The 15,871-nt window shown below is 41.2% G+C and overlaps 1 protein-coding gene across 8 annotated transcripts in view; it reads left to right on the forward strand.

Annotated features, from left to right (window-relative positions):
• Positions 1 to 15,871, forward strand: part of FHIP1A (FHF complex subunit HOOK interacting protein 1A) — a 266,738-nt gene that overhangs the window by 172,882 nt on the left and 77,985 nt on the right. For all 8 annotated transcript variants that reach the window (XM_082388962.1, XM_082388961.1, XM_082388959.1 and 5 more), the window contains 2 exons: positions 2,530 to 3,156; positions 14,228 to 14,386. In XM_082388962.1, coding sequence (XP_082245088.1) covers positions 2,530 to 3,156; positions 14,228 to 14,386 — 786 coding nt within the window. The remainder of the gene's footprint in view (positions 1 to 2,529; positions 3,157 to 14,227; positions 14,387 to 15,871) is intronic.

A 15,871-nucleotide genomic window follows, 5' to 3' on the forward strand; every position in this document is an offset into this window, starting at 1 on the left:
TTGAAATTATAGAACTGGTAAAATGTAGAGTTAATCTGTTCTTCAGAATGTGGAGCCTTCAAGTTGGGGCTTCGGGGCTGGAGAGCATGCTGTGTTGAGGTGGAGCCCCCTTTTGGACAAATGCGGTACTGCAGCCCCACGCTATGAGATGTCAAGGCCAGAGCCAAGGGAAAGGAAAGGAGCGCAGTAGGTCCCAGCATTTCTGCCAGAGAGGTCCTCAGGCCTGCGAGGAGTCCTGGAGGGCTTCTTGGAGGTTGGGGGATGGTGGAGGCACTCTGCAGTCCACGCGCAGCCAAGGAGAGGGGATGGCCAGTGCGGAGACCCAGGCCACCAGTCACTGAGCCGTGTACCTCCTGGGTAGTGGCTAACCAAGGGCTTCCTCATTGATATTGTCAACTCAGGGGTGTTGGGGTGATGTTTTTCCTGACAGTATTTTTAATTTTATAATGGAAGTTGATGGAGATTACAGATTCTGTGGAAATCTACTCATTCATAAGGATATACTAGCCTAGTCTATAAAGGTTCCTTTTTTCTCCTTCTGCCAGGGGAAAAGCTTAGACTTTTCCCTGAGAAATAAATTTCCCTCATTGCTCATGAATGCTGACATAGCTTGTACCTTTGCCAGCTTCCACAGTGACTTGCAAAAATTCTGTAACCTAAATACCAGAACACGTAACAGCATGTCCTAGAACTGGGCTGGGAGGGTATGGCAGAAATTAAACATATTCCACAGAACATGCAGTTCAGAAAGGCAAAAAGGAACACGTTAAAAATGTTGATAAAATGTTTGATGTTTTAAAAATTAACGTGTATACACTTTAAAGGAAGTAAATTGAATGGATATTATCCATTGAATGGATAATATAGATTGAATGGATATTAATAGAAATTCCAAGTCATAAAGTTAAACGGAAGTTGAGATATAAAATTGTTTTAATTTTCAGGTCCCAAAGTAGAAATTAAGTGTTGATGGGCAGAGAGAGTTAGGAAGCGTTCAAATGCCAGCAGTGGTAAGGGAGAGAAACACCTGGGCTGTCACATGAGATTTATTTAGTTTTTACAGTTAATAGATTTTTTCTTTTTTGGTGGTAAAAAATATATATATATGTATATATATAAAACAAAGTTTGCCATCTTCATCATTTTTAGTTGTATAATTCAATGGCATTAACTACATTCACAATGTCGTGCAACCATCACCACTATTTCCAAAACTTTTTCATAACCCCAAATAGAAACCCTGTGCTTTAGGGCTTTATTTTGTAATTGGTTATCTCAAAATTTTTTTCTGGCTTAAAAAAAATGCACAATTCATACTCTTTGTGCTTAAAATTTCAACATATGCCGTATGTTTGGGGATTCTGCTAGGTACGTGTCTCTTGTTCACCAGTTCATCCGTTTCCTTTCATCCTTCCTAATGATGCATGCTTGGTTGAAGAGGGTGCCAATCCAAGTAGAGGAGCGAGGGCTATTATTCTGTCAAGGGCATATGAGGAGCTGTGTTCCGCTGCTGAAATCTCCAAGTCAACTCTATTTGTAGGAGAACACTGGTAGTCTTACTTATTTAGTGCATTTTAAAATTTAAAAGCACTATTATTATTTTTTTAAATTAATTTATTTAATTTATTTATTTTTGGCTGTGTTGGGTCTTCGTTGCTGCACGTGGGCTTTCTCTAGTTGTGGAGAGCAAGGGCTACTCTTTGTTGTGGTGCGCGGGCTTCTCATTGCGGCGGCTTCTCTTGTTGCGGAGCACAGGCTTTGGCACGTGGGCTTCAGTAGTTGTGGCACACAGGCTCAGTAGTTGTGGCACACGGGCTTTGTTGCTCTATGGCATGTGAGATCTTCCTGGACCAGGACTCGAACCCGTGTCCCCTGCATTGGCAGGTGGATTCTTAACCACTGCACCACCAAGGAAGTCCCTAAAAGCACTATTACATTCTTTTTTTTTTTAACATCTTTATTGGAGTATAATTGCTTTACAATGGTGTCTTAGTTTCTGCTTTATAACAAAGTGAATTATATTCTTGACAGTTTAGAAAAAAATTTAAGAACTTGTCATTACTTTGAACACAAAAGCGATTACTGTTTTTCCATGTTTCTTTTCAGTCTTTTTTCACTTGCGTGTTTTTGACATAGTTGATAATGATGGATCTAACTCTACACAAGTGACTTATTTTTTCATCTGACGTATCACTTACAGGTTTTTTATTTTTCATTTTGCTCAATAGTCTTCATAATAATAGACCCAGGAATGCATGTAGCTTAATTTACATAACCATATTACTTTCTTTGACATTTAGGTTGCCAACATTTGTCACTATGATAAATGAACAACTTCAGACGTCTTCCTTCTGTAGTTTAACCCCTTCATTTTATTCTCATGAGAGGGAGACACAGAATGCTCACATGTATCTTGTTGGGGGTCATGGCTCTTACATTTTCCATGAAGATTTGGTACAATTAGCAGTGGTGTGTTTTTGTAGTTATGGTAAACATCAGATGGATGACACATGTTTGATTTGGTTTCAGGTTGTGAAAATCTTAGAGAAGCATGACCCCTTGAAGAACACCCAGGCAAAATATGGGGTCATCCCTCCAGACGAGGCCAGTGCTGTGCAGAACTATGTCGAACACATGCTCTTTTTGCTGATTGAAGAGCAAGCCAGGGATGCTGCCATGGGGCCAATCCTGGAATTTGTGGTCTCTGAGAACATCATGGAGAAACTCTTCCTTTGGAGTCTGAGACGGGAATTTACTGATGAGACTAAAATGGAGCAGCTAAAGATGTATGAGATGTTGATCACCCAGTCCCACCAGCCTCTGCTGCACCACAAGCCCATCCTGAAGCCCCTGATGATGTTGCTGAGCTCTTGTTCAGGAACAACCACCCCCACTGTGGAGGGGAAGCTGGTGGTCCTGCTCAATCAGCTCTGTTCCATTCTTGCCAAAGATCCATCCATCCTGGAACTCTTCTTCCACACTAGCGAGGACCAAGGGGCTGCCAACTTCCTCATCTTCTCCCTTCTGATTCCCTTCATTCACCGGGAGGGGACTGTAGGCCAGCAGGCCCGGGATGCTTTGCTCTTCATCATGTCTCTGTCTGCTGAGAACAGCATGGTGGCCCATCACATCGTGGAGAACACCTACTTTTGTCCAGTAAGTCCTTTTTGTTGGCACATTTTCCACCCGCTTCTCTTCTCCTTTCCTGGGCTAATGACAAATACTTTTTTATTCCTTTCTTTTCAGCAGACTGTCCTTGGCACCTTCTATGGAAAGATATTTAGAGGAAATCTTTTGGAGGGAGCAGAGGAATTTAAGTTGAGATGCCATTCGGCTGAGCAGTGTCAGCTCGAAATAAGCCAACAGAGGAAACTATATGTGTTACTGTTTCTTGGTTCATTTCTGTTGGGTTACAAGCTGTTTTAGTTTTTTCTAAGAGCATATCCTGAGCAATTGGTAAAACCTGCTCTTCTTATATTCTTAGCTTTTCAGGTTGATTCTGCGCCAGTGAATCATGGCATATGGTCAGACCCCTCACAGCTGGCTTCACAAATTAATTTGTTTCCCAGCAAGATAATGACCAAAATTGTAGATCCAAAGCACTGATTTTATTTTAAAGAAAGGAATACATATTTACACTTTGAAGTAGCAAGAAGTCCTCTGTATAGTTTCTTTTTCTTTTTTAAAAAATATTTATTTATTTAGGTTGCACCAGGTCTTCATTGTGGCACGTGGGATCTTTAGTTGTGGCATGCGGACTTCTTAGTTGCTGCATGCATGCGGGATCTAGTTCCCTGGCCAGGGATGGAACCCGGGCCCCCTGCAGTGGGAGCGAGGAGTCTTACCCACTGGACCACCAGGGAAGTCCCTGTATAGTTTCTTAATAGTTGGTTGGTGAGAAATAAAGGGTAAGGTCTTTTGGAGATGCCCGAGTAGCCAGGCCCAGTCCTAGTCCTAGAAAATACTGGGAGCTGCCTGAGATTCTTAAGAAGCCTTAGGGCTCTGATTATTTTTTGGTGTTATTTAAATGACAGATTTATAGATTTATATCTTCTCTTGGTTTGTCAAATGTTGGGCCACAGCTATTTTTATTTTCCTAAATCAGTGAACATTTCCAGTTTATTTCCATTATCTATTCTTTGTACCAGTCATCTCATTATGTTACTTTATAAACTGTATTGCCTTAAATATTCCCGATTCTGCTGGAATCGCGTGTTAAGACCATTAGTGAGTTTTATTGGAACAGGCCAGGCAAGTTGCCATAAGTAGATCAGATTCATTGTTAATTAACACTCCGTGGGTAGTTCTTGGCCGGGGTGAGGGCATTTAGAAATGTATGTGGGGTGTGTTTGGTTGTCAAGGGACATGGGGTCGCCTGGGAGGGAGGTCAGCTGGCATTTAGTGTGCAGGGGCCAGGGATGCTTAATGTCCAGTAGTTTGTGGAACGGTCACACACAGGAAAGAACTGACCTGCCCCAGATGCTAATAGCAATCCTAGTGAGTAACATACTGTATTTTGCTTTGAGGTTCAAAAGCAGTAATCTTCTTTATATTACTGAGTCCTATTTTCACTAATAAACCAGAGTCCCCTAGTGTGCGGTGAATATTTATTTCAGGGGAAACAAATGAGTAAAAATTTTGAAAAATAGAATTTCATTTAAGTTCAGGGTGCCATGTATCTCTTCTCTTCTGGCTTCTGACCAATGGAATGAGAAACTGCACAAAGATTGAGAATCAAATGGGAAGTGAAGAACGGATTCCATTCATCTGTGCCAACATATTAAATCTCCCTTCCTTATCTCCTTCAACAGAATTATAAACTAGATTATAAACTCTTTTTAAAGAATATATCTTAAGGCAAAAATGTAACGTCTCACCCTGAATCTAAGCGTCTTTGGAATACGTTGCTGTATTAGTTTTCTACTGTGCCTGTAACAAATTACCAAAAACTCTAGCGGCTTTAAACAATACAAATTATTATCTTACAGTAGTAGTGTCTTGCCGTAGGTTAGAAGTCCAGAAGGTCTCACTGGGCTAAAATCAGGATGTCGGCAGGGCTGTGTTCCTGTCTGGAGGCTCTTGTGGTGAGTCCGTTTCCTTGCCTTCTCCAGCTTCTAGAGGCCACCCACATCCCTTAGCTCATGGTCCCCTCCCCCATTTTCACAGTCAGCAGTACTGTGTGTCTCTGACCATCCTTCTGTAGTCACGTCTCCCTCTGACTCTGCTCTTCTGCCTGCCTCTCCCACTTCCACAAGGACATTGTGTTTACCTGGATCATCCAGGATTTAAAGATTTTTAAGATCATCTCTATTTAAAGATCAGCTGATTAGCACCCTTAATTCCATCTGACACGTTAATTTTCCTTTGCCATGGAACCTTATTTGTTCATAGGCTCAGGAACCAGGATATAGGCAGGTCTGGGGGACCATTATTCTGCCTACCACACTTGCCATATTCATTCAGTTTGGAGGGCTCTTGAAGAGATTTGATCAAGAACACAGCATGATCAAAATTCTTGTAGGAGTTTAATCTGACTATGTAAGTTTGGGAGTTGTGGAGGAAGCAGGGACACACATTAGGGTCTAGAAACAAGAGTGGCAGGAATGAGAACGTAAGAGAGGAGCTGGATCTGAGCAGTGATGTGGAGGCAGCAGCTCATTAAACAATGAGGCTTTTTTGTGCGGGGGCTCTGGGAAGGTTTGAGTTTGGGCTTACTTGAATTGTTTTGGGTAGTTCTGCTATTAAAGAAGGAGTGCAGGTATTAAAACAAATGATCAAAACATTTGCGTGGTTCACCTGTTCAGTATCTACAGGTCAATTTTTAAAAGGTACCATTGGACTTCCCTGGTGGCGCAGTGGTTAAGAATCCGCCTGCCAATGCAGGGGACACAGGTTCGAGCCCTGATCCGGGAAGATCCCACATGCCGCGGAGCAGCTAAGCCTTGCGCCACAACTACTGAGCCTGTGCTCTAGAGCCCGCGAGCCACAACTACTGAGCCCGTGTGCCACAACTACTGAAACCTGTGCACCTAGAGCCTGTGCTGCTCAACAAGAGAAGCCACTGCAATGAGAAGCCCGTGCACCACAACAAAGAGTAGCCCCCGCTCACCGCAACTAGAGAAAGCCCGAGCGCAGCAACGAAGACCCAACGCAGCCAAAAATAAAAAATATAAATAAATAAATAAATACATTTATTAAAAAAAAATAAAAAGGTACCATTCACAAAAGCATCATAATTTATCTTGAATAAACCTAACAAATATGTAAAAGGCCTTTACAAGGAAAATTATACAACTTTATCGAAGGCCATAAAATAAGATAGAAGTAAATGGAAAGCCCTGCAGTTTGTAGATATTGTGTAGAGGACACTTTTCTGCAAGTCGGTCCATAAAGTTAATGCAATTTATGTTTTACAACTTTTTATTATGGAAAAAAGCAAAACACAGAAAACTTGGAAGAATACTAAAATGAACACCATGTACACACCACAAATTCAAAATTGTTAATATTTGTCATACTTCGGTATATTTATCACCTATGCCCTTTATTTGTTTTGCTGCGCCATTTGAAATTAAATTATAGACATCAAGTATTTTAATATGTATCTCCTACAAATAAGGACATGCTCCTGCATAATCACAATACCATTATTACACTAAGAAAATTATACAATAATTCCATAATATGATCTAATATCCAGTTTCCCAATTAGACCCCAAATGACTCTTTTTTTTTCATTTTGGCTGCATGGCATGGCATGTGGGATCTCAGTTCCCTGGCCAGGGACGGAACCCCTGCTCCCTGCATCGGAAGCGTGGATTCTTAACCACACCCGGGTTCGATCCCTGGTCTGGGAACCAGATCCCTCATGCTGCAACTAAAGATCCTGCGCGCGGCAGCAAAGATCCCGTGTGCCTCAACTAAGACCCAGAGCAGCCAAATAAATAAATAAATAAATAAACTTTTAAAAAAGCAAAAACACAGATTGGGAGAAGATATTTGCAACACACATAACTACAAGTGGTTGGTACACAAAATATACAAAAATATTTGTAATACTACAAATTAATAAGAAAATGAGGAAACATGGGTGAAGGATACGAACAGACGTCTCCCAAAAGACCCCAAACCTGATAAATATATGAAAATATGCTCATCTTCTCTAGCGTCAGGGAAATACAAATGAACCCACAATGAGACACCAGGTAATGGCATCAGAGTGGCTAACAATTAGACATCTGATAACACCAAGTGCTGTCAAGGGGATGGAAAAACAGGAGCTCTTGAGAATATAAATTGGTACAATAACTCAGGAAAGCCATATGGCAATATTTAATGAAATTGAATATTTGCATACCATGTGATCCTGCATCTTCACTTCTAGATATCTGCCCTAGGGAAATCTGGCACATGTTTACAAGGGTACATCCACAAAGATATTCTATAACATTGGGGTGCACATATCTTTTCAAATTAGTGTTTTGTTTTCTTTGTATAAAAATGGAATGAAATTTTGCCATTTGAAACAGCATGGATGGACCTGGAGGGTATTATGCTTAGGAAATAAATAAGAGAAAGACAAATATGTCTTCACTTATATGTGGAATCTAAAAAATAGAACAAATGAAGAAATATGACAAAACAGGAACAGACTCACAGATACAGAGAACAAACTCATGGTTATCAGTGGGGAGAGGGGCTGGGGTCAGGGCAAAATAGGTGAAGGGTACAAACTACTAGGTATAATGTAAATAAGTTATAAGGATGTAATGTACAGCACAGGGAATATAGTCAATATTTTATAATAATTTTGAATGGAGTGTAATCTATAAAAATATCAAATTACTATGTTACATTGAAACTAATATAATATTGTAAGTCAACTGTACTTCAACAAAAAAATGAATGAATCACATTTCACATTTATTAGCATGTAACTGCATCTACATGTGTGAACACCAATAAATCTAAAAACAAAAAGCATAAAATCTAGAAACATAAAAAAGGTAAGTAGCAAAAGTTTACATATAGTATGTTAATATTTAGATAAAATTTACATGAAGTTTTAAGATGAAATCTTAGTGTATACTGGTTTTGGGATACCTATGAATATAATAGAAGTACAAAAACAAGCACAGGAATAATAGGTACTAAGTTCAGTACTGTGGTTACTTTTGGGGGCAAAGGAAGGAGGAGGGATGGTAATGGGATTGGAGTAGGGTTTAGCTCTATTTGTAATGTTTTATTTATTAAAAAATAAAGAGCACTCTGAAGAAATTATGGCAAAATATTAAAATCTTAAATCTTGTGGATGGTTTTCTATTCTATTATGTTTTACATTTTTGTAATATTTCATATTTTACACATTTAAACATATTAGGACTAGAATGGCGCATGCTTTTAACGTTTAGATTTCCACTTACTAAGTTATAGGCAGATTTCACTGAGTAGTTGTTGCTTTTATAAAAAAGTGTTTTAAAACACTGTACAGTTCATTAAAATAAGAGGAAAAACATCTCCAGCTGACCTTATTTGCCAGAATGGAACACAGAGCTTCCTTGTGTTAAGTTGCCCCTCAGGATAGATCCCGTAATCTCATTTGTACCCAGTTTTCTATAATTACAACTGACAACATAATTAAAAAAAAAAAGACCTCTTTATGTTGAAGATAAAAGCATACTCTATTAACCATCCAGCTAAGGACCACAATTGACAAAAAGCTTTCTCTAATTAGTATGATTGTCAAAGTGTGTTAACATCAGGCTTTGGGAAGAGTAATGACTCTTCCAGGAAACTGGACCACTTTTGGAAACTTCTGTTCTGTGGTTGATAGGAAGAGCTTGCTGGTTCTGCTGCCTCTTGTCTCAAGCTGTGTTTTCCCAAGAAAAGAAAGAGAATGAGGATACTCTAGGGAACTATTTAGTGCCAATGAATGGTTGAGGAGTATATGACCGTAGCTTCTTTTGATTTTTTTAAACCAAGTATTGATGATTAAGCCCTGTCACTTGTTACATATTGGCAAAAGTCAAAAGCAGCCTATACATACATTAGGAAATGCAAATTGAAATAAGCAACCTTTCGGTACACAGCCGCCTGTAGAAAGTCATTTATCCCATATCTAAAATTTATGAGGCTTTTTATCTCGGCAAGTTGCCACATATGGTCCCCACCAGGTGTTTTGCTGCTAGCTTCAGACTAGGGCCATCTGCTTACGATCTTTTTGTTTCTGCTGAAATTAGCTGGGTACTATTAGATGTTTAGAGTTAAAGGTGGACCTTTCCAGATTGCTCACTGCTCTGTGCACATCATCTCTCTTCCCTCCGTCAGAAACATTGCTGTGTGTAAGCCATCACGCCCACCTCTTTACGTGCACGATTTCCTTCAATCCTTGCAGCAACTCAGTGAAGAAACTGAACTTTCAGGGACTTTCTGCCTGTGAATGGCAGAGTCAGGTTCAAAACCACATTAGTCTGATACTGAAATCCATGGTCTCAACAATTACCATGCTATACTGCCATCAGGGAAGTGGTTTGCTTTTTTAAATTGTCTGTCATCCTTGTGGTTTTATATGGTGATTCGTTTTTTTAAGACTCTTGAGAAAAGATAAATTAAAAATATTGGGTTATGGGACTTCCCTGGTGGTCCAGTGGTTAAGACTCCACACTCCCAATGCAGGGGGGCGCGGGTTCGATCCCTGGTTGGGGAACTAAGATCCCACATGCCGCACGGCGCGGCAAAAAAAAAAAGTTAATACTTAATCTGTTGGGAATAAATATAATGTTTTACAGTTACTTTTTTGTGGTCAGGATCAGTAAAAGGCTAAAAGAGTGGATGAGCATTTAAAAAAAAATTCGCTGTTGAATGTCTATATATTCTTAAATTTTTAAGTTAAAAATTAAACTTGAAAGTAAATAGATTGTGCCATCAAACTCTCGGAAGAATTACCTGCAAACCTGTTGCTGCCCCTCCTTCCCCCTCTTCCTGTTCCCACAGCACCACCTGCATCTCTTCCTGAAGTAATTGTCTTTCTTGCATTTATTGGTTGATTGGTGGTCTTCTCCATCTCACCCAGTCTGACTAGCTCAATGCTCTTTCCCCAGCACCGGCCTGACACAGTGCCTGGCCTGTCGTTGGTCTTCTAGAATTATATGTGGATTGGATGAAGGAATCTGAACTCTGAGCAAAGTCTTGGAAAGGATAAATAGCAGTAAAGATTTGGAATCTTGCTCTTAAGCCCGTGAGGTCCTCTTTATTGTGCAGACTGTTTTCTTCTGTGTTTCTTCGTTACGCTGGAGACCACTGCAGAGACATTCTCTGGCTCTGCTTCCAGGGGCGAGCACATGGCAGGAGTGCGTGTCCAGCGGGCACACCGCACTGTCCTCCCGCACAGGCGGGCCGTGTTCACATCTCAGCCATGTCCTTTTCAGAACACTCTTTTAAAAAAAAGTGAATATTAGGTATGTATTATTTTTAATTACTGCCACTGATGTATGTAATTCGAAAATTAATGTTGCTGTAATTATACTGATATACTGAATAGTTATTCCCAGCTTCTTAGTCAGACAAATTAAGCTGTCTTTATGAATTCACTTTCAAAGCCTCAAAGTGGTTAAGGAATCGGGAGTATGCAGAATTAAAGCCTTTGTTCTGTGGTTAATTTAGCATGAGTTAGCAAATGTAATTGATTTTAAAAATGTGGCATCAAGATTAGATTTCCCTTCAAGGAGAACTTTTGGTCTCTGTTCTCTCTTGCCAGCGGTTTCTAATTTATAACAAACAGCTCACTTGGGGTCACATTCAAAACTGGAATTAAAGTGATTTGTTTGGGTTTGCTGACAAGGAGTTAAATGCTTTTAAATCGGGGACATTCTCCTCTGGGACCACAGATGCCCTGATTTTGAAAGAGATAACATGCACTATCTTGTCTACTATCGTACGTCCCGTACTTAACATAGTACCTGGCCTGAAGGTGCTCACTGATTTTTATTTTTTTAAGATGAGTGAGTGAATGAACGAATAAATCAAGGTCACTAGGAAATAGAACAGAAAAATGTATGTAACCTTTCTGTTTCTCCCCTGTTGAGGCGGTTCGTCTCTTTCTCTCGCTGCCCTCACACTCCGCTGTGGGCTCATAGCCCCCCTCCCCCCTCCCGCCCCTCCCCCTTTGCCCCCCCCCCCTTTCTCCCCGGCAGCATCTGGTTTCTCTGCACTGAGACCTCCAGGTGACCAATCCTCAGGCCTATCCTCTGTTGTTGACGGATGTGTCACTCAGGGGAAGTACTGCTAGCGTCTGACTGGGCAAGTCACCCACATCTGCCCTATGGACGAGAATGAACACGTCAGGCCAGGTGAGGTGGAGAAGACAGCTGATAAATTAATAAATGCATGGAGGACACTTGCTACACAGAGGGCTCCAGAGGGTGCTCTGGGATCAAGACACGGGGAGGAGAGGCAACAGTTTGTAGGTAATTTTTCCAAGTTCGGCATGCCTGGATCCACACCTCCTTTTTTAAAAAATTTTTTAAAAATAAATTTATTTATATTTTATTTTTGGCTGTGTTGGGTCTTCGTTGTTGTGTGCGGGCTTTCTCTGGTTGCAGAGAGCAGGGGCTACTCTTCATTGTGGTGCGCGGGCTTCTCATTGCAGTGGCTTCTCTTGTTGCGGAGCTCGGGCTCTAGGCGCGCCTGCTTCGGTAGCTGTGGCACTCGGGCTCAGTAGGTGTGGCTCACGGGCTCTAGAGCGCAGGCTCAGTAGTTGTGACGCACGGGCTTAGTTGCTCTGTGGCATGTGGGATCTTCCCGGACCAGGGCTCGAACCCGTGTCCCCCGCACTGGCCGGCGGATTCTTAACCACTGTGCCACCAGGGAACTCCCTAAGGAGTTTTTTTGATGTGGACCATTTTTAAAGTCTTCACTGAGTTTGTTACAATATTGCTTCTGTTTTATGTTTTGGTTTTCTTGGCCCCGAGGCGTGTGGGATTTTAGCTCCCCGACCAGGGATCGAACCCGCACCCACTGCACTGGAAGGAGAAGTCTTAACCACTGGACCGCCAGGGAGGTCCCTATACCTCCTTCTGACTTTCTGTGTCTGACACCAGGCACTCTGGATTATTTTGTTATAGCTCACGGTCTACACCTCCCTTCCCTTCTCTCTCTGGTCTGTCTAGCTTGGGGTCTCATCGCCATGTGGACAGCTCCAGGGCTCCATCGCTAGTCCAGATCCCTCTCGTAGGCAACAGACCCACACACTGTCTGCTGGACTCTCCACGGGGCTCCAGCTCTGTATTCTGTCCTGCAGAACCCTGCAGGATCTGGCTCCAGCCTACCTCGCCAGGCTCCTCCCACCTCTAACTCTATGCTCCAGTAATACTGCACTTCTCTTAGTTCCAGAAGGTGCCATCTTTTCTTGCTCCTTTGAGCTTTTGTACATCCTCTGCTTGGAATATTCTTCTTTCCAACATTCTTTTTCTGGCTAACTCTTATTCATTCTTCAGCAGCTTGGACATCACTTCTTTTTTTTTAAAATTTATTTATTTAATTTATTTATTTTTGGCTGCATTGGGTCTTCATTGCTGCGCGTGGGCTTTCTCTAGTTGCAGTGAGTGGGGACTGCTCTTCGTTGCGGTGCGTGGGCTTCTCATTGCGGTGGCTTCTCTTGTTGCAGAGCATGGGCTCTAGGTGCACGGGCTTCAGTAGTTGTGGCTCGCAGGCTCTAGAGTGCAGGCTCGGTAGTTGTGGCGCACGGGCTTAGTTGCTCCATGGCATGTGGGATTTTCCCGGACCAGGGCTCGAACCCGTGTCCCCTGCATTGGCAGGTGGATTCTTAAGCACTGCGCCACCAGGGGAGCCCAACATCACTTCTTCTGAGAACATTTCCTGCTCCCAACACTCCAAGTCTGGGTTTGTCTATCCGCGGTGACGTATTTTCTATTATGTAGTTTGAGCATTTATTACGCTGTTATAATTGCCTGTTCATCTCTTATTAGACTGTGAGATCAGTGAATACTTTGCTGTTTCTTTTCTGGGCGTAACTCAGAATGGAATGTTTTCTTGAATGTTTCTATCCCATTTGAGTTCCTTACGACCTCAGGGTTTACCCTAGAGCAACACCTTTTATAAATCACTTCTGTGTTTCTTTCTGGGCACTTCCTGTCCATCCTTTGCACATCTACCAGATCAGGAGCCCTAAGGTGCTGTTAGGCTAGCATCACTTCCCCGTACTGTGAAATTCATTGTTTTCCTTGGTCCTGTTCTCCACAAGATAAAACTAATAGGCAGTCAACATGAGTGTTCCTTTTCTATATTTCTGTCTCAATTTAATGCATCAGCATTTTCTTAATAACCAAGCTGGATAAAGTGACAGTTTGGAGTTCTCACTCACCGTCACTTACTGAGCCCAAACACTGTCAGTGTCATTTAGAAACTGAGCAGGGGAAGAAAGTAAACCTTGTGAGCTTTGGATTAATACTGGATAGGTAGATTTGATAGTTAGATCACCCTCATGTCCACCTTACATGTGATCCTCTCCTTTACTCCTCTTTTTCCCACCGCTGATGCTTCAGTTTAGACCCGCTTTAGCTCTGTTTGAAGTATCGTCACATCTAACTGACCCGTGACCCCCGGTTCTTTCTTCTTACTATAATTTGTGGAGATGAGATGAAAGTGCTCTCTAAACTGGAAACATGCACGTGTCAGTCATGAGCTTTAACATGCCTGCAGGAATCTTTCTCATAAAGCTACTCATGCTGCTCGTGTGAGATCTTCTGTCCCGGGCCACCTCAGTCCAGGGTGTGTCCCCATGGACGGGGGGTGTGGGTCATCTCTGTGTGTGCACTCAGCGTCGTGTAATAGAACGCATTGTTTATGAGTTCGCTCCTCTCCTGCATACCTTGGGTGCCGGAATCATATTTTCTTCATCTTGCATGTGTCTCCCTCACTCCCCCTACCACTGCCCAGCGTAGGCCTGGCACATAAGAGATTAAACAACCTGTAGCATCGCATAGGTATTAGCCGAAGACCTCTGGTGCTTCTGTCCCCTCTGCTGGAGTTGTCCTTCCCTCCTGCCTCCAGCTGTGGAATCCTTCCTAGCTGACAGCCTCTGATGCTGGAATACCTCGCTACCTAAAGTACGGTCTGGACCAGTGGCAGTGGCATCACCTGGGAGCTGTTTGTTGCAGGTTAAGAACCTGGGGAAAGTGTTTATTAACGTTTTTATTTCTGAACACAGGTGCTTGCGACCGGGCTCAGTGGTCTCTACTCTTCCCTGCCTACCAAGCTGGAAGAGAAAGATGAGGAATGGCACTGCCTTCTGAAGGACGACTGGCTCCTGCTCCCTCCCCTGGTCCAGTTCATGAACTCCCTTGAGTTCTGCAACGCCGTCATTCAGGTAGGAGCAGGCAAGGAACCCTTCGTCATGGCCCATTCAGGATACCAGCGTTGTGAAGGATCAGTTGATAAACATTCCTTTTCTTATTTCAATAAACGTTTATGGACTACTGATGCTTTACTTTAAGCCTACTGAATGTTCTCAAATGAGTAAAAGAGTTAAGTTTATAGGTTTCTGGGAAGTTTCAATTGAGAAAAAAAGAGTAGATTTTCTTTACCTTCGTTATAAAAAGTGCTAATTCTGTTTTGATTATCCACTTAACCATCAAAAATAAGTTGAATGCCTGACTCAGTAAATAGATATTTTTAGGCTTCTAAGTACTCCAAATTATACCACTTTTACTTGAAGGTCTTCTTGGGAGTCTACAAAGGAAAACACTTTATTTTGCTTAATGGTGCATACTGCATAAAGAATATTGTTATTCCAATTGAATTTAGAAGAAGTTAAGCATCTTCTTAGCAACACAAATTAAATTTGGTTTGAAATTGGCCTGCTTCGGGGAACAAATAACCACTGAACTCTAGTATATTGGCTTTTTGATTAGATTTTTACCTTCAGATTTCTTGTTACTGTTTTCAATAAAAAAAACAGATTTTATATATACTCAAGGGTGTAGTAGGTTTTCATCAAAAAATGTTTTATTTCTATATAGCACAAATATTACCTTAATATTGGATTTATTAAGAAATCAAATTTTCTTTATGGTGATTGTAAGGTGAAAAATGTTAGTTATAATCTGTGTATCTACCAAATAAAGAAATAGCTTCTGGAAGAAAATGCAAGTAAATTACTTTAGTTCCCATCTCATTTTTATTGCTAAGGCAAAGGAAATTTTATTTATGTATAAGATAAATGGATTACATCTTAAGTTATTTTTTCCTTTAATATTACAGTCTGACAATATTTTCTTGCAGAAGAATGTGGAAATAAAAAAGATGGAACTATTAGTTTCTCCCCAAATGTACACACACAGAGAGATTGTCAGTAATTTAAAGATCTAGCTTCACTTCCCTAGAAATTGCTTTTTACTTTATTGTTTGATGCTATTTTTATTTTTTTAGAGAAGGAGAAAGCTAATGGGCATGGTTAAGAACAGAGAAATTATATATTTTGTATCATATTTTGAGACTGAAGCCATATACTTTTAAGATTTTTTGTTTGGGGGTATAAGTGAATAGGTTACAGTTGACCCCTGTATCTGCAGGTTCCACAGCTGTGGATTCAACCAACAGAGGATCTGAAAATATTTCGAAAAAAATCCAGAAAGTTCCAAAGGGCAAAACTTGAACTTGCTGTGTACCAGCAACTCTTTACACAGCGTTTACATTGTATTTACAACTATGTATATTGTATTAGGTATTATACAGTAATTTAGAGATGATTTACAGTATATGGGAAGATGTGTGTAGATTATATGCAAATACTGTGCCACTTTACATAAGGGACTTAAACATCTGCCGCCTTTGGTATCCTGGTGGGGATGGG

The sequence above is a fragment of the Balaenoptera borealis genome (genome assembly GCF_965194805.1).
Source record: "Balaenoptera borealis genome assembly, chromosome: 4".
Classification (NCBI taxonomy): domain Eukaryota; kingdom Metazoa; phylum Chordata; class Mammalia; order Artiodactyla; family Balaenopteridae; genus Balaenoptera; species Balaenoptera borealis.